Genomic DNA, 24,354 nt, shown 5'->3' on the forward strand with positions numbered 1-24,354 from the left:
TATTGATCCCATCTAGAGTACTTTTAATTTCATTTATTGTGTTGTTCATCGTTGCTTGTTTCATCTTTAGTTCTTCTAGGTCCTTGTTAACTGATTCTTGCATTTTTTCCATTCTATTGTCCATTCTATCTCCAAGATTTCGGATCATCCTTACTATCATTATTCTGAATTCTTTTTCAGGTAAGCTGCCTATTTCCTCTTCATTTGTTAGGTCTGGTGCATTTTTATCTTGCTCCTTTATCTGCTGTGTGTTTTTCTGTCTTCTCATTTTGCTTATCTTACTGTGTTTGGGGTCTCCTTTTTGCAGGCTGCAGGTTCGTAGTTCCTGCTGTTTTTGATATCTGTCCCCAGTGGCTAAGGTTGGTTCAGTGGGTTGTGTAGGTTTCCTGGTGGAGGGGACTAGTGCCTGTGTTGTGGTGGATGAGGCTGGATCTTGTCTCTCTAGTGGGCAGGTTCACGTCTGGTGGTGTTTTTGGGGTGTCTGTGGCCTTATTATTATTTTAGGCAGCCTCTCTGTTAATGGGTGGGGTTGTGTTCCTGTCTTGCTAGTTGTTTGGCATAGGTTGTCCAGCACTGTGGCTTGCTGGTCGTTGAGTGAAGCTGGGTGCTGGTGTTAAGATGGAGGTCTCTGGGAGATTTTCGCCGTTTGATATTATGTGGAGCTGGGAGGTCTCTTGTTGACCAGTGTCCTGAAGTTGGCTCTCCTACCTCAGAGGCAGAGCCCTGACTCCTGGCTGGAGCATCAAGAGCTTTTCATCCACACGGCTCAGAATAAAAGGGAGAAAAAGTAGAGGGAATTAGTAGACGTATGAGGAAAGAAAGAAGGAAAGGAGGGAAGGAAGGAAGGAAGAAAGAAAGAAAGAAGCAAAGAAGGAAAGAAGGGAAGAAAGGAGGGAGGGAGGGAGGAAGGAAGGAAGGAGGGAAAGAAGGAAAAAAGACAGAAAGAAAGAAGATACAGTCAAAATAAAATAAAGTATAATAAAATTATTGAATTAAAAAATTCTTATTTAGAAAAAAAAGAACGGACGGATAGAACCTTAGGACAAATGTTGGAAGCAAAGCTATACAGACAAAATCTTACACAGAAGCATACACATACACCCTCACTAAAAGAGGTAAAGGGGGAAAAATCATAAATTTTGCTGTCAGAGACCACCTCCTCAATATGGGATGATTCGTTGTCTTTTGGGAGGTCTGAGGTCTTCTGCCAGCGTTCAGTAGGTGTTCTGTAGGAGTTGTTCCACGTGTAGATGTATTTCTGGTGTATCTGTGGGGAGGAAGGTGATCTCCGCGTCTTACTCTTCCGCCATCTTCCACTACTGTTTGTGTGCACATTATTTTTACCTTACACGTAATTTACCCTGAGAGATCACTATCAGAGTAAATGGCAGAGCTAGTACATGTCTGGTTTTGGACCTGTTTTTCCTCCCTACTCTCTCTCTGCGTGGTGGCTTCCCTTTGTGGCAGGAATAAACCGTGTTCTGTGGGAGTGGTTTTTTATATACTGCATACACATTCAGGGAAGGTCCCAGCTTACTTCTAGGTACTTAGGATAGTTACTTTTCCAAAGGCATCCTACCCTGCAGAGGAGAGAAAACTGTAATAAATGAATATACTGCACAAGGGATTATATAGTTCCACATGAACCCAAGGGAGTAGAAATATTTGACAGCTGGAAGCTCATTTCTTATACCACTAGTATCTCACAAAGTCCTGTCCTCTGTCATCAGTCTCAGGTTGCTAGTGTAATAGAGTTGAAGCATGAGGGCCATCAAGAGCTGGGGGAAAAACTGGGCCACCGCTTTCTTGTAAGAACCAATAGGCAGCAATGTGCACAGGGCCTGGGATGCCTATAAGGGAAGGAAAAAGGAGTCAAGAATGTAACCATCTCCCTTTAAACCCAGTCAGCAGTGGTGAGGTGGGTGGAAAGGCAGGGACTCTGCAACTCCTCCCCCAAATTCCTTGAAGGAAGCCTGAAGCATGCATGTGTATTCATTCATTCAATAACAGTTACTCAGTCCATTTTGAAGCAGGAACTGCACCAAGCATTCTCTGACCATGGGCTCCGAAATCACTATCAACAGTGCCTGATTGCCAAACCAGCAGGAAGCAAGCTGATTCTCAAGGAAGGCATACCTCCCAAGGCTCCATGCCTATGTGCTCATGAAGAATAGTCTTGCCAGTAACCCAGGTCCTCCCAGTGCTTCAACAATCCAGGGCAGTGAAATATTTAAGGAGGGGCATGCCAGGTCAACTAACAAATTTTTTGGTCTACTGACCACTACAATACCCACTCTATCAGAGAAACACATCTCACCACCTCACATTTGTGGAGGATTATCCAGTTTTTCCCCTCTTATATGTCTGCGAGACTTGAATTTACTCCCAGGAGTGGCGATTTGGGTGCTTGGGAGATATATAATGATGGACACAAATGAGGTTTGGCCTTCACATGCCTATCAAGAGTCTGTGTGATCTGGCTGGTGGCTACCTCTCTGATACCATCTCCTACACCTTCACCCTTGCTCAGTACTCTCCAGATGTTTTGGCCTCCTTGCTTCACTGATATACCAGGTAAGCTCCCGTCACCACGTGGCTTTTGCCCTTCTCTCTGTCTAGAACTCTCATGCCCAGATATCTGCAAGGATCACTCCCTCACCTCATTCAGGTCTCTGATTCGATGTCACTGCAGCAGAGAGACCTGCCCTGACCAATTTACCTAAACCTTCCCTGCCACTTTCTTTTCCCCACCCCACTTTATATCTCTTCTAAGCTTTGTATCATCTGACACATAACACATTTTTTTGGTTCATTGTCTGTGTCTCTTACAAGAATGTAAGCTTCATGATCGAGGTGTGACATGTAGTAGGCATTCAATAAATATGTGTTGAGTGAATGAATGAATGAATGAATGAGAGCCAGATTGTGTCAAGGAAGTATGACTCAGACTGCGAGCACATAGGGATTTTCACGACTAAGAAAACAACACCAGGAAAAAGAAACACTCATTGTATTATTTACCGCCACGGGCATCATGTTAGTAGTGTCAAGAGAGAAATGTCTTCTTTCCGTTTTTCTTTCTTCCGTTGTCCCAGGCTTTCCTTTCAGTATCAACAAGATTGTCTTCAGCACAAGTGGAGCCACACTTGACTCAGAACCAGCCGCCTGCCACATCAGCATCAGAGTGCTGCAAACACAGCCCCCCATCCCCGATAATGAAAATCATACGTTTTTCATTTCCTACTCAACACTGTGACACAAATCAGGAAAAGAGTCTTGGTTCTACATCTTTATAGTGCGAAGAAACTGCAGACAAGTCCAAAACTAACTGATATTCCCATTTCCAAATGATCCCATTAAGTTTCTTGTCCTTGAAAACAGGGGAAGAATTTCAATATGGTCTTGTGGAAAATACAGACTGTAAGTCTGCAAGTTCATTTCCTACTGCTATTTAAATACCTGTCCAGCTCAGTATCAGGAACTGATCAGCTTTCTGTACTCCATACTCTTCCCTCCCACCTTGTGACCTTGTTTGTCTAGGGATAATAGAGTATTTAAAAACTGGTACGGAAATACAAATTAATATATAAATAAATATATCAATTAAAAAAACTAGGTAAAAAGCTAACTAAATTAAAGAAAAACTACATAACTTAAAAATTAGAAAATTAAATTTAAAAACTAGGGCTTCCCTGGTGGCGCAGTGGTTGAGAGTCCGCCTGCCGATGCAGGAGACACGGGTTCGTGCCCCGGTCCGGGAAGATCCCACATGCCGCGGAGCGGCTGGGCCCGTGACCCATGGCCACTGAGCCTGCGTGTCCAGAGCCTGTGCTCTGCAGCGGGAGAGGCCACAACAGTGAGAGAGGCCCGCGTACCGCAAAAAAAAACAAAACAAAACACTGAGCCATTTCCCCAAATGTCACACATATAGTCAGTGACACAGATGTAACTAGAACCCTGACTTCTCAATCTCCAATTCCTGAGCTCCTTTCCCTACATACCTGTCACACTTCAAGATTATTCTTACTATTGCTCATCTTAAAAACTGCTATATGTCAAGCCATGCTGGGTTCTGAACTCTGTCGTTCTTTCTCTTTGCATTTAGGTTCCTAATATGGGGGCCTGGTCCCTCAGAACATGGACACACCTATCTCTCTAGAACCCCAGTACTCAATTGCTTTTATCTGCAGGGCTTATTCGTAGTACCATGCTTAGAACCGCATGGACATCAAATCTCTCAAGCCCTGTCTCATTCTCTTACCTCTTGATCACACCTTCTTTCTGTTTCTCTGTTTGAGCTTACCTACAAATCCCAGTTTTTCTACCTCAATCCTCACCTACTATTGCACAAGACCTGCTAGTGACTGTTTTAATTTTCACCTAATTCTAATTATGTTTGCTTTCTGTACCTCCTAAGTACACACTGTTTGTAATGGATTCATTGGAAGCTTTTATCTTATATCCATATGGGTATATTCACTCTCCTCAACAAAATGCTTGAAGGCTGGTAACTTTACACACAGTGGGTACTTAGTTCCTGAATGAGAAAACACTGAGTCTTATGAATATTTTTAGTTTCCAAGAATTTTCTAAATGGTAAAATAGGAGTTTAAGCTTCCTAAAAAATACAATCTTTAAGTTGGAAATAGAAAGTCGGTCATATAATTGGTTTAGCATTTTGTTGATTTCATTGCCCTCTTACAGACATTAACTAATTTAATCCATATAACAGCTTTATAGATGAAAAGAACTTTCCTCATTTCACAGATGAGGAAATTGAGGATCAAGGAGTTTATGAAACTTACATGATGTCACACAGGATATAAGGGTCAAGGCTGGGATGCAATTCATTTTCATTTGTTTCCAAAGCCTGAATCCTTTCCATAATGTAATTTCCTGCCTTTTATACTGTTAATAGTAGACAAGTAATACCTTCCCTTCCAATGTACAAACTATAGAAATGCAGTGGTGTGATTTAATAAGCTCCTCTAACGTGGCTGTTAGATTCATAGGGTCACGTAGGCTCACCTTAGCATACTTTCTTCTTAAATATTTCTCATGACCCTGGATCATGAATTTCAGATAAACAGTTAAGGGACAGGGACAGGTAAAATTCCCAATTATACCTGGGAATTTGAAATGTTTTATGATTTAATTGGTGGTTGGAAATATGTCTGTCCTTCATAAATGAGAAAAAAACACTATGAATTTTATCACATGTGGGGAAAAAACCATTATAAGTTTGAGAAGAGGTTTTTCAATGTGGGATATGCAGCAGAACACAATTTAAATCCTCAGATAAATAATAGCAACAGTTATGATTTCTTGATGGTCTACTGTGTGCCACATATTTTACGAAGATATGAATACTATAGATGATCTTGTTTAAGCCTTACAATCATCCTATGTGGTACAAAAATAGATATTCTCTTTCAGAAAAAAAGAAACCAGATCTGATTTGTTCAGGTCTCTCTGACTCTGGAGACTGAACAAACTCTGTGGAAGGGGTGAGAGGGGCCTTACTTGTCTGCTGGGACTGGGTAGTCCATAAGTTGAAAGATGACCTTCTTTGGTGAAGTACGTGTCAACAAGGTAATGACCCTCAACATAACTTGCTTCAAAATGGGAGAAGCATTTCCACACAATTGTTTATAAATAACATCCACAATTTTAGACACCTGGAAAAGCAATTTCACAGGTCAACAAGAGTCTCTAGTTGCACAGCCACCTCTAACTGAGGCGTTTCTTAGACAAAAGAATTCAGTCTTTCTCAGAATGACCAAGGCAGCAATTAACATACAAATAAGCACTAGAGGAAAGCATATTTATGTGTATTACTACACAATGAAAATGTTTATTTGGATGAGAAATAAACATATGCATTTATTTTTTTCTTCCGATTTTATTGAGATATAGTTGTCATAAAGCACTGTATAAGTTTAAAGTGTATAGCATAACGATTTGACTTACATCGTGAAATTATTACCACAATAAGTTTAGTAAACATCTATCACCTCATATAGATACAAAATAAAAGGAAAAGAGAAAATATTTCCTTATGAAGAGAACTCTTAGGATTTACTCTCTCAGTAACTTTCATATATAACATAAAGCAGTGTTAATTACATTTATCATGCTGTGCATTACATCCCTAGTACTTATTTATCTTCTAACTGGAAATTACCCCTCCCACCAGCCTCTGGTAACCACAAATCTGATCTCCTTTTGAATGAGTTTGTTTATTTATTTTTGAAGTATAATTAACCTATAACACTATGTTAATTCCTGGTGCACAACATAGTGATTCTGTATTTCTATACGTTACAAAATGTTCACCATGTTAAGTGTAGTTACCATCTGTCATTGTGCAAAGATACTATATTATTCTTGATTTTATAAGTTTCCCACACTGTACATTTTGTCCCCATTACTCACCAGAGTCTATGTCTCCAGGTGAGTCCAAGTTGCCTCCTGCCTCTCTAGGAGGCTCTCCAAGATCAGTAAGTGGGTCTGACCCAGGCTCCTTTCAAATTACTGCTTCTGCCCTGGGTCTTGTGGAGCATGTGAGGTTTACTATGTCCCCTTTAAGAGTGAAGTCTTTGTTTCTAACAGCCCTCTGGCTCTCCTGAAAGCAAGCCCCACAGACCTTCAAAGCCAGATGTTCTGGGGGCCCATCTTTCTGGTGCAGGACCCCCAGGCTGGGTAGCCCAATGTGGGGTTTCGACCCCTCGCTCCTTAGGCAGAACCTCTGAAATTGTGATTATCCTCCTGTTTGTGGTTCGCCTCCTTGGGGGTGTGGATATTGACTATACAGTGTCTCTGCCCTTCCTACTCATCTCATTGTGCTTCCTTCTTTACAGCTTTAGTTGTAGATTTTTTCTGCTAGTTTTCTGGTCTTTCTCATCAATAGTTGCTCTGTAAATAGTTGTAATTTTGGTGTACCTGTTGGAGTAGGTGAGCTCAGGGCTCTCCTATTCTGCCATCTTGGCTGCCTCCCAATCTATATGCATTTATGGATAGTGGGAGAATACCCATGTTTTTTTTAAAAAAAGTTTATTTTGGATGGGTAGACTTTATTGTATAAAACATATAAGCTCAATTCAAAAAGCATATGTACAATATAATTTGAGTCCTTTAAAAAGAAAGTCAAAATAATGGAACAGAATAACAAGAGAACAATATACTTCTGAAAACATTTTGACAATTAAAGGAGATATGAATCTATATTTTGAAGGAGTGAACTATGTGTTGAGGGAATGGACTAGAATGGTAAAAACTGAATCATAATCTTTCAAATTTTCTTTATAGGCTCCAAGTTAGTTTTATTTTTTCCTTGTTTTCTGGCTGTATTCTTTTTTTTAAAAAATTATTATTATTTTTAACATCTTATAGGAGTATAATTGCTTTACAATGGTGTGTTAGTTTCTGCTTTATAACAAAGTGAATCAGTTATACATGTACATATGTTCCCATATCTCTTCCCTCTTGCGTCTCCCTCCCTCCCACCCTCCCTATCCCACCCCTCTAGGTGGTCACAAACCATTGAGCTGATCTCCCTGTGCTATGCAGCTGCTTCCCACTTGCTATCTATTTTACGTTTGGTAGTATATATATGTCCATGCCACTCTCTCACTTTGTCCCAGCTTATCCTTCCCCCTCCTCATATCCTCAAGTCCATTCTCTAGTAGGTCTGTGTCTTTATTCCTGTCTTACCCCTAGGTTCTTCATGACCTTTTTTTTTTTCCCCTTAGATTCCATATATATGTGTTAGCATACGGTACTTGTTTTTATCTTTCTGACTTACTTCACTCTGTATGACAGACTCTAGGTCCATCCACCTCAGTACAAATATCTCAATTTCGTTTCTTTTCATGGCTTGGTAATATTCCACTGTATATATGTGCCACATCTTCTTTATCCATTCATCTGATGACGGACACTTAGGTTGCTTCCATGTCCTGGCTATTGTAAATAGAGCTGCAATGAACATTTTGGTACATGACTCTTTTTGAATTATGGTTTTCTCTGGGTATATGCCCAGTAGGGGGGTTGCTGGGTCATATGGTATTTCTATTTGTAGTTTTTTAAGGCACCTCCATACTGTTCTCCACAGTGGCTGTAACAATTTACATTCCCACCAACAGAGCAAGCGTGTTCCCTTTTCTCCACACCCTCTCCAGCATTTATTGTTTCTAGATTTTTTGATGATGGCCATTCTGACTGATGTGAGATGATATCTCATTGTAGTTTTGATTTGCATTTCTCTAATGATTAATGATGTTGAGCATTCTTTCATGTGTTTGTTGGCAGTCTGTATATCTTCTTTGGAGAAATGTCTATTTAGGTCTTCTGCCCATTTTTGGATTGGGTTGTTTGACTTTTTGATGTTGAGCTTCGTGAGCTGCTTGTAAGTTTTGGAGATTAATCCTTTGTCGGTTGCTTCATTTGCAAATATTTTCTCCCATTCTGAGGGTTGTCTTTTGGTCTTGTTTATGGTTTCCTTTGCTGTGCAAAAGCTTTGAAGTTTCATTAGGTCCCATTTGTTTATTTTTGTTTTTATTTCTATTTCTCTAGGAGGTGGGTCAAAAAGGATCTTGCTGTGGTTTATGTCATAGAGTGTTCTGCCTATGTTTTCTCTAAGGGTTTGATAGTGTATGGCCTTACATTTAGGTCTTTAATCCAAAAAATTATTATTGAAATATAGTTTGTGTTAGTTTCAGGTATACATCACAGTAATTCAGTAATTCTTTTTCACATTCTTTTTCCTTATAGGTTATTACAAAATATTGAGTATAGTTCCCTGTGCTATACAGTAGATCCCTGTTGATTATCTATTTTACATACAGTAGTATAAATATATTTGTCCCAACCTCCTAATTTATCCTTCCCCCCAACTTCCCCTTTGCTAACCATGTTTCGCTTTCTATATCTATGAGTCACTTTCAACTTTGTAAGTAAGTTCATATGTATCTGTTTTTTTTTAGATTCCACATATAAGCGATATCACATGATATTTCTCTTACTTGTATGGTTTATTTCACTTAGTATGATAATCTCTAGGTCCATCCATGTTGCTGCAAATGGCATCATTTCATTCTTTTTTACGGCTGAGTAATATTCCATTGGATATATATATACCACACGTCTTTATCCATTCATCTGTCGATGGAAATTTAGGTTGCTTCCATGTCTTAGCTATTGTAAATGGTGCTGCAGTGAATATTGGGGTGCATGTTACTTTTTGAATTACAGTTTTATCTAGATATGTGCCCAGAAGTGGGATTTCTGGATCATCTGGTACCTCTATTTTTAGTTTTTTATAGAACCTCCATACTGTTGTCCACAGTGGCTGCACCAATTTAAATTCCCACTGAGAGTGTAGGAGGGTTCCTTTTTCTCCATATCCTCTCCAGCATTTATTATTTGTAGACTTTTTTTTGAAATAAATTTATTTATTTATGTATTTATTTTTGGCTGCATTGGGTCTTCATTGTTGCATACGAGCTCTCTCTACTTGCAGTGAGCCAGGGCTACTCTTTGTTGCGGTGTGTGGGCTTCTCATTGTGGTGGCTTCTCGTGTTGCGGAGCATGGGCTCTCCTCTTGTGGGCTTCAGTAGTTGCTGCATGTGGGCTCAGAAGTTGTGGCTCACAGGCTCAGTAGTCATGGCTTGTGGGCTCTAGAGTGCAGGCTCAGTAGTTTTGGTGCATGGGTTTAGTTGCTCCATGGCATGTGGGATCTTCCTGGACGAGGGCTTGAACCCGTGTCCCCTGCATTGACAAGAGGATTCTTAGCCACTTTACAACCAGGGAAGTCCCTCTTTGTAGACTTTTTGATGATGGCCATACTGAATGGTGTGAGGTGATACTTTATTGTAGTTTTCATTTGCATTTCTCTAATAATTAGTGATATTAAGTATCTTTTCATCTGCCTGTTGGCCATCTGTATATCTTCTTTGGAGAAATGCCTATTTAGATCTGCCCATTTTTTGATTGAGTTATTTGTTTTTTTTGATATTGAGCTGCATGAGCTGTTTGTATATTTTGGAAATGAAACTCTTTTTGGTTGCAAATATTTTCTCCATTCTGTAGGCTGTATTTTGTTGTACTTATAGTTTCCTTTGGTGTACAAAAGCTTTTACATTTAATTAGATCTCATTTGTTTATTTTTGTTTTTATTTCCATTACTCTAGGAGACTGATCTGAAAAGATATTGCTGAGATTTATGTCAAAGAGTGTTCTGCCTATGATTTACTCTAGGAGTTTTATAGTATCTGGCCTTACGTTTAGGTCTTTAATCCATTTTGAGTTTGTTTTTTTATATGGTGTTAGAGAATGTTCTATCTCACTCTTTTACATGTAGCTGTCCAGATTTCTCAGCACCATTTGTTAAAGAGATTGTCTTTTCTCCATTGTATATTCTTGTCTCCTATGTCATAGATTAATTGACCATAGGTGGGTTTATTTCTGGGCTTTTTATCCTGTTACATTGATCTGTATGTCTGTTTTTGTGCCAGGACCATACTGTTTTGACTACTGTAGCTTTGTAGTATAGAATGAGTTCTGAAGTGTTCCTTACTCTGCAGTGTTTTTGGAAGTTTCAGCAGTATAGATGTTTTCTCTATATGTTTGGTATAATTTGCCTGTGAAGCCATCTGGTCTGGGACTTTTGTTTGTTGGGAGTTGTTCTGTTTTAATTTTTGAATTTTAATTAATTAATTTATTTATACAGCAGGTTCTTATTAGTCATCAGTTTTATACACATCAGTGTATACATGTCAATCCCAATCGCCCAATTCATCACACCACCACCCTGACCCCCCGCCGCTTCCTCCCCTTGGTGTCCGTAAGTTTATTCTCTACATCTGTGTCTCAATTTCTGCCCTGCAAACCGGTTCATCTGTACCATTTTTCTAGGTTCCACATATATGTGTTAATATACTATATTTGTTTTTCTCTTTCTGACTTACTTCACTCTCTATGACAGTATCTAGATCCATCCATGTCTCAACAAATGACCCAATTCGTTCCTTTTTATGGCTGAATAATATTCCACTGTATATATGTAACACATCTTCTTTATCCATTTGTCTGTCGATGGGAATTTAGGTTGCTTCCATGACCTGGCTATTGTAAATAGTGCTGCAATGAACATTGGGGTACATGTGTCTTTTTGAATTATGGTTTTCTCTGGGTATAAGCCCAGTAGTGGGATTGCAGGATCATATGGTAATTCTATTTTTAGTTTTTTAAGGTACCCCCATACTGTTCTCCATAGTGGCTGTATCAATTTACATTCCCACCAACAGTGCAAGAGTGTTCCCTTTTCTCCACACCCTCTCCAGCATTTATTGTTTCTAGATTTTTTGATGATGGGCATTCTAACTGGTGTGAGATGACATCTCATTGTAGTTTTGATTTGCATTTCTCTAATGATTAATGATGTTGAGCATTCTTTCATGTGTTTGTTGGCAGTCTGTATATCTTCTTTGGAGAAATGTCTATTTAGGTCTTCCGCCCATCTTTGGATTGGGTTGCTTGTTTTTTTGATATTGAGCTGCATGAGCTACTTGTAAACTTTGGAGATTAATCCTTTGTCAGTTGCTTCATTTGCAAATATTTTCTCCCATTCTGAGGGTTGTCTTTTGGTCTTGTTTATGGTTTCCTTTGCTGTGCAAAAGCTTTGAAGTTTCATTCGGTCCCATTTGTTTATTTTTGTTTTTATTTCCATTTCTCTAGGAGGTGGGTCTAAAAGGATCTTGCTGTGATTTATGTCACAGAGTGTTCTTCCTATGTTTTCCTCTAAGAGTTTTATAGTGTCCAGTCTTACATTTAGGTCTCAAATCCATTTTGAGTTTGTTTTTGTGTATGGTGTTAGGGAGTGTTCTAATTTCATTCTTTTCCATATAGCTGTCCAGTTTTCCCAGCACCACTTATTGAAGAGACTGTCTTTTCTCCATTGTATATCCTTCCCTATTTTGTCACAGATTAGTTGACCATAGGTGCGTGGGTTTATCTCTGGGCTTTCTGTCTTGTTCCATTGATCTATCTTTCTGCTTTTGTGCCAGTACCATATTGTCTTGATTACTGTAGCTTTGTAGTATAGTCTGAAGGCAGGGAGTCTGATTCTTCCAGCTCCATTTTTTTCCCTCAAGACTGCTTTGGCTATTTGGAGTCTTTTGTGTCTCCATACAAATTTTAAGATTTTTTGTTCTGGTTCCGTAAAAAAATGCCATTGGTAATATGATAGGGATTGCATTGAATGTGTAGATTGCTTGGGGTAGTATAGTCATTTTCAAAATATTGATTCTTCCAATCAAAGAACATGGTATATCTCTCCATCTGTTGGTATCATCTTTAATTTCTTTCATCAGTGTCTTATAGTTTTCTACATAAAGTTCTTTTTTCTCCCTAGGTAGGTTTATTCCTAGGTATTTTATTCTTTTTGTTGCAGTGGTAAATGGGAGTGTTTCCTTAATTTCTCTTTCAGATTTTTCATCATTAGTGTATAAGAATGCAAGAGATTTCTGTGCATTAATTTTGTATCCTGCAACTTTACCAAATTCATTGATTAGCTCTAGTAGTTTTCTGATGGCATCTTTAGGATTCTCTATGTATAGTATCATGTCATCTGCAAACAGTGACAGTTTTACTTCTTCTTTTCCAATTTGTATTCCTTTTATTTCTTTTTCTTCTCTGACTGCCGTGGCTAGGACTTCCAAAACTATCTTGAATAATAGTGGTGAGAATGGACATCCTTGTCTTGTTACTGATCTTAGAGGAAATGCTTTCAGTTTTTCACCATTGAGAATGATGTTTGCTGTGGATTTGTCATATATGGCCTTTATTATGTTCAGGTAGGTTCCCTCTATGCCCACTTTCTGGAGAGTTTTTATCATAAATGAGTATTGAAGTTTGTCGGAAGCTTTTTCTGCATCTATTGAGATGATCATATGGTTTTTATTCTTCAGTTTGTTAATATGATGTATCACATTGATTGATTTGCATATATCGAGGAATCCTTGCATCCCTGGGATAAATCCCACTTGATCATGGTGTATGACCCGTTTAATGTGTTGTTGTATTCTGTTTGCTAGTATTTTGTTGAGGATTTTTGCATCTATATTCATCAGTGATATTGGTCTGTAATTTTCTTTTTTTGTAGTATTTTTGTCTGGTTTTGGTATCAGGGTGATGGTGGCCTAATAGAATGAGTTTGGGAGTGTTCATTCCTTCGCAGTTTTTTGGAAGAGTTTGAGAAGGATGGGTGCTAACTCTTCTCTAAATGTATGATAGAATTCACCTGTGAAGCCATCTGGTCCTGGACTTTCGTTTGTTGGAAGATTTTTATTCACGGTTTCAATTTCATGACTTGTGATTTGTCTGTTCATATTTTCTATTTCTTACTGGTTCAGTCTTTGCAGGTTGTACCTTTCTAAGAGTTTGTCCCTTTCTTCTAGGTTGTCCATTTTATTGGCATACAGTTGCTTGTAGTAATGTCTTATGGTCCTTTGTATTTCTGTGGTGTCTGTTATACCTTCTCCTTTTTCATTTCTAATTTTATTGATTTGGACCCTCTAGTTTTTCTTCTTGGTGAGGCGGCTAAAGGTTTATCACTTTTAAAAATGTTTTCAGATAATGAGCTTTTATTTTCATTAATCTTTTCTACTGCTTCCTTGGTCTCTATTTCATTTATTTCTGCTCTGAACTTTATGATTTCTTTCCACCTAGTAACTTTGGGTTTGGTTTGTTTTTCTTTCTCTAGTTGCTTTAGGTGTAAGGTTAGGTTGTTCATTTGAGATTTTTCTTGTTTTCTGAAGTAAGCTTGTATCGCTACAGACTTCCCTGTTAGAACTCCTTTTGCTGCATCCCATAGATTTTGGATCGTTGTTTTCATTTTTATCTGTCTCTAGGTATTTTTTGATTTCCTCTTTGATTTCTTCAGTGATCTATTTGTTGTTTAGTAGCATATTGTTTAGCATCCATGTGTTTGTGTTTTTTACAGTGTTTTCTTATAGTTGATTTCTAATCTCATAGAATTGTGGGTGGAATAAATGCTTGATATGATTTCAGTTTTCTTAAATTTACTCAGGCTTGCTTTGTGGCTAGCATGTGATCTGTCCTGGAGAATATTCCATGTAAACTTGAAAAGAATGTGTATTCTACTTCTTTCAGATGGAATGCTCTTTAAATGTCAATTAAGTCCATCTGGTCTAATCAGTCATTTAACACTATTATTGTGTTACCGTTAATTTCTCCTTTTTTGTCTGATAATGTTTGCCTTGTACATTGAGGTGCTCCTATGTTGGGGGCATAAAAATTTACAATTGTTGTTTCTTCTTCTTGGGTTGATCCCTTGATCATTATGTAGTGTCCTTCCTTGTCTCTGGTAACAGTCTTTATATTAAAGTCTATTTTGTCTGATATGAGTATTGCTACTCCCACTCTCTTTTGATTTCCATTTGCATGGAATATCTTTTTCCATCCCCTCACTTTCAGTCTTTATGTGTCCCTAGATCTGAAGTGGGTATCTTGTAGGCAACGTATATATGAGTCTTATTTTTGTATCCATTCAGCCAATCTGCGTCATTTGGTTGGAGCATTTAACCCATCTACATTTAAGGTAATTATTGATATGGATGTTCTTATTGCCATTTTGTTAATTGTTTTGAATTTGTTTTCTGTAGGTCTTTTTTCTTTCCCTTTCCTCTTTTGTTCTCTTCTCTTGTGATTTGATGACTATCCTTAGTGTTGTGTTTGGATTCCTTTTTCTTTTTTGTGTTTATATCCATTATAGATTTTTGTTTTGCAGTTACCATGAGGTTTTGGTATAGTAGTCTCTCTCTCTATATATATACACACACATGATTGCTTTACGTTGCTGATATCTTAATTTCAAATGCATTTAAAATATCTTGCATTTGTACTCTCCTCCACTCATGATTACTGATTTTGAGATCATATTTGTGTGTGGATAATTTCCTACATTTACTGTAAGTTTGCCTTTACAGGTGAGCTACCACTCTCATAATTTTCTTGTTTATAGTTGTGGCCTTTTCTTTTCCACTTAGAGCAGTTCCTTTAGCATTTATTGTAAAGCTCGTTTGGTGGTGCTGAGTTCTTTTAGCTTTTGCTTGTCTGTAAAGCTTTTGATTTCTCTATTGAATCTGAACGAGAGCCTTGCTGGGTAGGGTATTCTTGGTTGTAGGTTTTTCCCTTTCATCACTTTAAATATATCATGCCACCCACTTCTGGCCTGCAGAGTTTCTGCTGACAAATCAGCTGATTCCCTTGTATGTTATTTTTTTGCTTTTCCCTTGTTGCTTTTAATGTTTTCTCTGTCTTTAATTTTTGTCCATTTGATTACTATGTGTTTAGGTGTGTTCTTCCTTGAGTTAACCCTTTATGGGATTCTCTGTGCTTCCTGAACTTGGGTGATTGTTTCCTTTCCCATGTAAGGGAAGTTTTCAGCTATTATCTCTTCAAATATTTTCTCAGGCCATTTCTCTCCCCCTTTATTTCTGGGACCTCTATAATGTGAATGTTGGTGCCTATGACCTTGTCCCAGAGGTCTCTTAAACTGTCTCCATTTACTTTCATTCTATTTTCTTTATTCTGCTCTGAAGCGGTGATTTCCACCACTCTGTCTTCCAGCTCACTGATTCATTCTTCTGCCTCATTTATTCTGCTATTAATTCCTTCTAGTGTATTTTTCATTTCAGTTATTGTATTCTTATTTTCTAACTCTCTGATGAAAAGTTCTTGTAATTTCTTGCTCTGTGCATCCATTCTTTTCCCGAGTTCTTGGATCATCTTTAAGTTCATTACTCTGAACTCTTTCTTGGGTAGATTGCCTATCTCCATTTCACTTAGTTGTTCTTCTGGGGTTTTATCTTGTTCATTTTGTCTGGAATATATTCCTTTGCCATCTCTTTTTTTTAAATTTCTATTTGTATTTAATTTCTGTAGTAGCTTAGTTATGTTTCTCAACCTTGAAGAAGTGGCCCTCAGTAGGGGATGTCCTTTGTGTCACAGCAATACACTTTCCTCTTATCACCAAATGGCCAGGGACTAGCGGGTCCCAGGGTAGGTTCTGACCTGTGTTTGCACACTCAGTTCTGCAGCCTGTGGGATCATAATTTTCTTGCTTCTGGTGCCTGCCCCTTGGTGGGTGAGGCTGGTTTAGAGGCTTGTGCAGGCTTCCTGGTGAGAGGATCCAGTGCCTGCCTTCTGGTTGGTGGACCTGGGTCTTGGTCCTCTTGTGGGCAGGGCCATGTCAAGGGGTGTGTCTATTCGTGGCTATGGGCTCAGGAAGTCTTTAGACAGCATGTTTGCTGATGGGTGTGGCTGTGTTCCCACCTTGTTGGTTGTTTGGCCTGAGGAATCCCAACACTGGAGCCCACAGGCTGTTGGGTGAGGCCAGATCTCAGTGCCAAGGACCCAAGCAAGATATCTTCCTCCAGCCAGAGTTCACATAGATGAACACTCCCTGATATGTCCACCACCAGCTTTTATGACCCCAGAGAGAGCCACAGCTGCTCCCTGCCTTCCCAGGAGACCCTCCAAGACCAGCAGGTAAGTCTGGCCCAGGCTTCTATGAAATCACTGTTTTGCCCTGGGTCCCAGTATGCACAAGAACTTGTGTGTGCCAAGACTGGAGTCTCTGTTTCCCCCAGTCCTATGGAGCTCCTGCAGTCAAGCTCCATTGGCCTTCAAAGCCAAATACTCAGGGAGCTCCACCTCCTGATTCTGAGGAGACTGCCATGGAGCTCAGAGCTCTCACTCCTGTGGGAGAACTTATGTGATATGATTATTCTCCAGTTTGTGGGTCGCCCACCTGGATGGTATGGGATTTGGTTATATCACTATTGTGCCCCTTGTACCATCTCATTGTGGTTTCTTCTTTGTGTCTTTGGATGTAGAATATCTTTTTTAAAATAGATCTTTATTGGAGTATAATTGCTTCACAATACTGTGTTAGTTTCTGTTGCACAACAAAGCGAATCAGCCATATGCATACACATGTCCCCATATCCCCTCCCTCTTGAGCCTCCCTCCCACCCTCCCTATCCCATCCCTCTAGGTCATCACAAAGCACTGAGCCGATTTCCCTGTGCTATGTGGCTGCTTCCCACCAGCCAACTGTTTTACGTTCGGTAGTGTATATATGTCGATGCTACTCTCACTTTGCCCCAGCTTCGCCCTCCCACCCCATGTCCTCAAGTCCATTTTCTATGTCTACCTCTTTATTCCTGCCTTGCAATATCTTTTTTGGTAGGCTCCCGTCTTTTTTGTCAGTTGTTGTTCAGCAGTTGTGATTTTGGTGTACTTGTGAGAGGAGGTGAACTCGGGTCTTTCTACTCCACCATCTTGTCTTCAGTCCCTCTTCATGTTTGAATAAGGAGAGTTTTAGCTAGACCTGGAATTTTTCTCAAACCAATGGTTGTATATTCAACATCAAATTTAATCTACCCAGATCACCTCACTTCTTATTTTGAAAGTACTTCTCAGAGACCATAAGCTGAAAAGTTGTTTGATATAAATTTACATTCCATTGCAATTGCCTCGTATACAATTGAATTATCTGTGTCCAACCCTCTACTCTAAACAAACAAAATGAAGTGTTTATTGTAAAACATTCATCCCACCACATATGCTCCAAGGTAAACATGAAATGGGAGACATAAACCAGTGATCTTCTCCAGAGTTCTCTTAACTATTGGGTTTAGAGCTTTTTCTTCTCATCCTCTTCCTCCTACTTTAAATGCAGCATGCCCCTAAAACAAGCCAGCTATGTTACTGTATGCTCAATTGTAGAAATGATGATTTCCTTCAGTCCTCAAGGAAAGACGTGCTGTGTTAGATTTATTTAGAAATAGTAAGCCCACAAACTATACTTGCAATTTAGGAGATTTTCAGGATAATTTTAATGCAATTTTTCATTATAACTGACTTTAGAATCCAACCCTGTTTAAGCCAAGAATCCAGTGTATTCAGTAGTTCAATTGTTTGTGGGAGCTGGGGTGGGGAAATAAGTTGCTGAACCCCATTTTTGTTCAGTTTATTTCTCCATGTTTAATGATTTCATTGTAGCACAGGCTAGGTTTCCACATCTAGTTTTCCAATTGGCTTCTTGTCTTCTCTAGGACCTGATATGGTTTTACCTAGCCTCCTTTTCTCACTGCATGAGAGGAGAACTTTTATTTTGTTAAAGAAATAACTGCTGCCCTCCAGCTTTCCCCTTGGTCTGCATGCCTTTTGGAATGCTCCTGTCTGTAGAAGCATGAGAGTTTGTAAGAAGCATTATTTCCCCTTTCCTGCTCTCTGAGTTTGAGTGCAAGCACTCAGTTTATCTACAATCACATAACACTGCTATGTCAGGAGAGGGAACTGGGAGTTCAGCCCTTATGTCTCCATCAGGGCTGGTTTCATGGGCATGTGACCTGTGCTTTTGCACAAGGTCCTTCACTTTGTTTAAACCTCTGCTGTCGTCATATTGAAATTTTTAATAAGTTTTTCCTTGAGTTTGTGTTTTGTAAGTGAAGTCCCATGGGACAATGGAGCCTCTGTGTGTGTGTGTGTGTGTGTGTGTGTGTGTGTGGCAGTATGAGAGTCAGCTACAGTTCCTGCAGCCTCATTCAGAGGCAGCATTCACAATTCCCTAAGAACACAGAATTCCAGTAGACCCATGATGTGCAGGGGTTAAGTGGGAAATCAAAGCAGGTATAAGATAAACATCTATTGATGCCTCAACCACTTAGGCTGAAAATGATGACATAGAAGGAAAGAGAAAGATGTGGCAATCCATAAATTCTTTTCCTTTCAATCTTTCCTTACTCACGAACAAAATGAAGATAGTGTTAATAGAATGTGTGAATGACAAGGAGTGAAATAAAGACAATTAAGGTAGTTTTGTGTAGTGTTTACCACTCTTCTGGTAATAGTAAAATACATATGCATGCATGAAATATGAATTGTAGTATTTTGTTAAGTTGTGTGCTCTTATATTTGCAGCTATGATTGGCATTGCACAATAGAAAGATGGATGGCAAAATGCATGCTAATATTATAAAATTTTAGGTTTTTTTTAACTTAGAAAATAACAACACCATGACAAATTGAGAGAGAGAGATATGTTTCTACATCTAATATTTTTCTACATCTAATAGTAGTTTTTTTCTATGTTTTGAATAAGAAGCCCCACATTTCAGTTTGCACTGGGCCCCACAAATTATGTGGCCAGCCCTACAGCTAGCTGAGGGTTCTTAAAACTTTCCTTAATGGTTACACAGGGGATTTCAATTACAGTTACACAGGGGATTTCAATTACAGTTGTACTATTTTATTGTTGTTAAAGCATTTCTTTAAAATTTGAAGCAAGTATAGCAAAATGTACAATTTGGTGTGATTGGTGAGTGAATGTTCATTACATTATTTTGAAACTTTTCTGTATGCTTGAAATATTTCACACAAAAGCCTCATTTTATTGAAGTGACATAATGAACAATGGCAAGAAATATATATGAAAAGAAGTAGGCATATAACAAAGACAGTAAGAGCCCATTAGAGAATACATTCTGCACTCCCCTGCTCATTGTCAAGTATCTTACCATGGTGACCTTATGGGCATAATATTCCAGAGTCAGTTTCAGTATGGTTGCTGCCTCGGATGCAGTTGTTTGATCAGGTGCAGAGAGTTTCATCAGGAGACTCCACACAAAGTCAGTTAGCAAGCGTGGCAATAAGGTTTGTCCTACACTCTGAAACCAAAAAGGAGAGTCATGATCTCAGGCCTTACTTATATCAAGAGAAGCAAGACAGCTGAACCCAGACATCCTGAGGGAAGCTTCAGGGCCAGGCAGGGCCATATGATTTTTGTGGGCCCTAGGCACCTTTGCTGCTGTGGGCCTTTTCCTCCATTAAAAAATATTAAAAATTATATTTTACAATTGTGTTGCTATTAAGATGACTGTAATTCAAGTTGAATTATATATTTTTTTTCATCTGATTTTTAAAGCAATTAAAACATTTTTATCTGAATAAGTCAGCTCTGGGGGCAAGCCAGGGAGAAGTGGAAAATCATGGCATTGCAATTCAGAAGAACCATAAAATATTGATTTTATCCCATTTCAGCTATTCAAATACTAGAAATTATTGTGAACTTCAGCTTTGGAAATGAATTTGCTCAGATCAGAAACAAGCATGATTTTTAGAAGATGAAGGAAAGGATGGGGTAAGAATGGCAGGGTCATTCAGAGGTGTGGACTTTTTCTCAGAGAAGTATCAAGAAGTGGGAAGAGAAAAAAAGGCCCATATGTCCACGATTGAGGTAGAACAACTACAATTCAAACAATCTCTTTTTGAAGTTAGAGGAATATCCATGGGCCATAAAATGTGAAAAAAATCACAATATTATGGATCTCTCAATTAAGAAAGATGAATGAACCACATTTCCTCCTTTTGTATATGTGTGTGTGTGTATATATATATATATATATATTCAAAAAATATATATTCAAAATTTTCCTTTATGTGTGTGTGTGTGTGTGTGTGTGTGTGTGTGCCATTCTCTAAAATACAGAAAGTACTCAATATTGCTAATAAAAGCTTTTCTCCATCCTGATTAAAGGAATTGAGCATAGCTCTTTCTGGTCAATAGGGAAGGACTGAGGTCTGAGTGAAAATTGATGACCACCGGGCTCCCTCCTACTGGACAGAGGGGTGAGGGATAGTATTTTTGGAAAGCTATGAAAGATGGATAAAGGAGGGTCACTAAGGCTTGGTGAGGTGAACTGAATATTATAAATAGTTTGCTCTACTTTGAGAAAGCCAGATTTAATTATATAAGATGTTGAATTTTAAAAAATCATTGGAAGAGGGAATATTCTCTTTTGCATATTTTTTTATTCAACAAAATATTTTAGTTTGGTGTCTATTAAAATGTTGTAGAAGGAGCAATTCCTAGTGAAACGTAGAGATAGTGTTAGAGGTTTCTGGTATGTCAAGGTTGAACAAAGAAGAACAAACCTGACTCCATATTGGATCTATTCCTTCAGCTCTAGCCTTTGTGCTCCATTGCCTGTGCTTAGTCATGCTAGCTTTGCACCTTTGTCTCAAACAGTAAGAGAATGTGGCCTATAGCCTGGAATATACATACTAACCCTTTCTCAATATTCTGCCTCCCAGGCTTGACCTTTAAATGTATAACACGTTTCCATTCATATAGAGATAAAAAGTGCAGAATAGAAAATTATAGTTGTCTTGTTGGAGGTTTACGGGAACATTGTTACCAGACCTATCTGGACAGCTGCAAGAACAAAGGATTTCAGCACCAGTTAGTTTGTAGCAACCAGTCACACCTCCCGTCCCCTTTTAATGTAAAAGAAGCCTGAATTCTAACTCGGGTAAGATGGTTCTTTGGGACACTAGTCCACCATCTTCTTGGTCTGCTGGCTTTTCAAATAAAGTCACTATTTCTTGCCCTAACACCTTGTCTTTTGATTTATTGGTCTATTGTGCAGCGAACAGTATGAGTTTGGACTCAGTAACAAAGGTATAGATATGACAGTAGAGTATCAAATGATAGGGCTCCCTTTATAAAATGTGATCTAGCTCTCTTGGCTAAAAACCTTGATGCTTTTCCTCCTATTTGCATCCTTAGGACTTTGTCTTTGGATATGGTCCTCTTGGTTTCCTTACTACAACCTTAGATTCTCTCACCCATTTGTCCCAATCTACCTCTGAAAGTACCTACCTCAGGATTTTCCAGCTACCACTCTTGCACACAGTGCTAGTACTAGGCCTGCTTTGATCTCACAATTGAGAACTGAATCACAGGTCATGAACACAGGACCCAGGACACCCTCCCCCAAATCCAAGGATTTCTAAATCTGATGGACATTAAACTCAGAAAAGAGAGGATGCTAAACTGGAAGTGGAGATAGTAAGACCCATGAATCACTTGGAAGAGACCCTGAGGAAGCTGCCAGTCTTAGGCTAACTAGCCTAGTTGTGGGGCTCAGGAGTTCAGTTCCAGGGCTCTGGAGTGAAGCATGGAAGGATGTAAAAGGATTTTCTAGTAAACCTCTACAGATGCCTGGTTTCTTCACTTAAATAGACAACTTTGTAGTCAGCCAGGTTTGTGACTTTTGAGGGGAGGTGGATTATGAATAATGCTTGATTTTGGAAAGATGCATCATCATGAAGATGCATATATAGGATATCTATGTGGTATTTTTGATTGTATTATTTGAGGTATATTGTTTTCATATCTCCTCAGCCTCCCACAATTCTATCTACCTCAGCCATGGGAGGGCAAGGCACTGCTTTATGCATGTACCTTTAGGAGGAGCCATAAGACCCTCCCAACTCAAGAGATGAGCTAGCCTGAAGAGCCTCCCCAGCAGGCTTTGCTGAACTGTTGACTCAATGTGTGTACCTAGACAGCCGTCTGTTGGACAGCACAACTTAGGCGCCAGTGACCTCTCAAGCATATGAATAAGCCCATATACTTTGAAGAAGGTAAGGGAATGTATACAGTTATAGAGCCTCATGATTTTCCCCAAAGGTTGGGTCAGTGTAAAAATTATTTACTTGGTCCTGAGGTTTATCACTTGAACTTTTAAAAAAATTTAAATTTAAGAGGTTTTTAAAATGTAAATCGCATTATTTTGATGTTTGCTGAATAAATTATAATAACATTGAAAAGGCTGTTAATTGTTGACTTCATTAATTTTGCTAGAAAATCAGAAGTTTCCCATCTTTAATAACTTATTAGCCAAACAATAAGAAGCATAACAACTAGGAAACACCTATCTCATTTGCATTCTGTAAGGATTAGGTAAAATAATATAAATTGTTATATTCTGGAATAATAGGCATAATTCTCATTAATAGAGATGAAAATCAGGAAGCCAAATACTGTATCATTTACTCTTTGCTTTACTGAATTTAAATAAAACAGAAAAAATCTATTAAAAATATAAATTTTGTTGAAATAAGTTACCACTAAAAGTAATAATACACATGAAACAAAAGCCATAGGATAAAGTGGGGGCTAAGTTACCTGAGCAATTTTACTTTTGTCTCTTTGCAAGATCTTGGGTAGAAATTCTATATCAGAGGGAGAAGGCAGGAAGCAATGACTTCCAGGCTTATCATACTTTGTACTTTTATTTTTTGCAATATCCGCTGTATTAAGGAAAAGAGTTTAAGGTTTTTATTTGATCACTGGTTCCTCTATAACATTGCTATTTCCAATTTCCTCTTCCTGCCCAATTCTGGAAGTCTAAAGTTTCTGAATGTTTAACTCTCTGCTAACAGTTTAGTCACATAAAATACTATGACTACATTGACCCAGAGTTTAAAAAGTGTTTAAGAGAGGCCTCTTTGAAATATGAATAAAGAACATAGATAATTGTAATAAGTTGACCAAATATCAAGTACATTTAGGCCATCAAATGCATTGTTCAGTGCAATGGAAGAGCTACTGCTAAGTTGGGGTGTCTATTGGTAAAAGAGCAGACTTGGAGGCATTTTGCAAAGAGCTAGGGGAGTGATACAGCAAGAAAGAGAAAAGCCCTCAACATAAGCTTCAGGTGCAGATGTCTTTTGTTCTAGAGAAGGTAGGTTTTAAATGACTTTGCTTGTTTGCTAACAGCTTTATAGAGATATAACCAATATGCAACATAGTTAAAGTGTCTAATTTGGTAAGTTAATATATATGTATGTGCCCATAAACATCACTGCAATAAAAAAAGATTTATTCCCTCCAAAAGTTTCCTCATGTCCTTTTGTAATTGATCAAACCTGCTCCCAGATCCCACTCCCCGATTCAAAGGCAGGCACTGATCTACATTCTGTCAAGTTTGTATTTTCCAGTTTTATATAAGTGGAACCATTTAGTATATACTCTTTTGTTGTTTGGAATCTTTCATTTAGCAAAATTATTTGCAATCCATCCATGTTTTTTCTTGTATCAGTAGTCGTAGTGATGGATACTATTCCACTGTACATATACACCATCATCTGCTTATTCATTCACCTTTTGGTAGACATTTGGGTTGTTTCCAGTTTTGGGCTATTACAAATAAAGGTGCTATCAACATTCATGTACAAGTCTTTGAATGGATATTTGCTTTCATTTCTCTTAGGTAAACACTAAGCTGTGGAATGACTGGATCATATGGTAGATGTGTGTTTGACTTTTTAGGATACTGCCAAATTATTTTCCAAAGCTGTTGTATGACTTCACATTCCCTCTAGCAATGTATGAGAGTTCCAGTTGCTTCACACCTTTAATAACGCATTGTATGGTCAGTCTTTTCAATTTTAGACATTTTAACTGGAGTACAGTGG

The 24,354-nt window shown here is 38.5% G+C and overlaps 1 protein-coding gene across 1 annotated transcript in view; it reads right to left on the reverse strand.

Moving 5' to 3' along the window:
- The window catches only part of MROH9 (maestro heat like repeat family member 9), a 92,342-nt gene that overhangs the window by 25,359 nt on the left and 42,629 nt on the right, over nucleotides 1-24,354 (reverse strand). The window contains exons 7-11 of the mRNA XM_073790794.1: nucleotides 23,063-23,187; nucleotides 19,608-19,757; nucleotides 5,524-5,678; nucleotides 3,022-3,187; nucleotides 1,708-1,850 (exon numbers count right to left, since the gene is read on the reverse strand). Of these exons, the coding sequence (XP_073646895.1) occupies nucleotides 1,708-1,850; nucleotides 3,022-3,187; nucleotides 5,524-5,678; nucleotides 19,608-19,757; nucleotides 23,063-23,187 (739 nt within the window). The remainder of the gene's footprint in view (nucleotides 1-1,707; nucleotides 1,851-3,021; nucleotides 3,188-5,523; nucleotides 5,679-19,607; nucleotides 19,758-23,062; nucleotides 23,188-24,354) is intronic.

This window comes from Tursiops truncatus, chromosome 1 (genome assembly GCF_011762595.2).
Source record: "Tursiops truncatus isolate mTurTru1 chromosome 1, mTurTru1.mat.Y, whole genome shotgun sequence".
In the NCBI taxonomy this organism is placed as follows: domain Eukaryota; kingdom Metazoa; phylum Chordata; class Mammalia; order Artiodactyla; family Delphinidae; genus Tursiops; species Tursiops truncatus.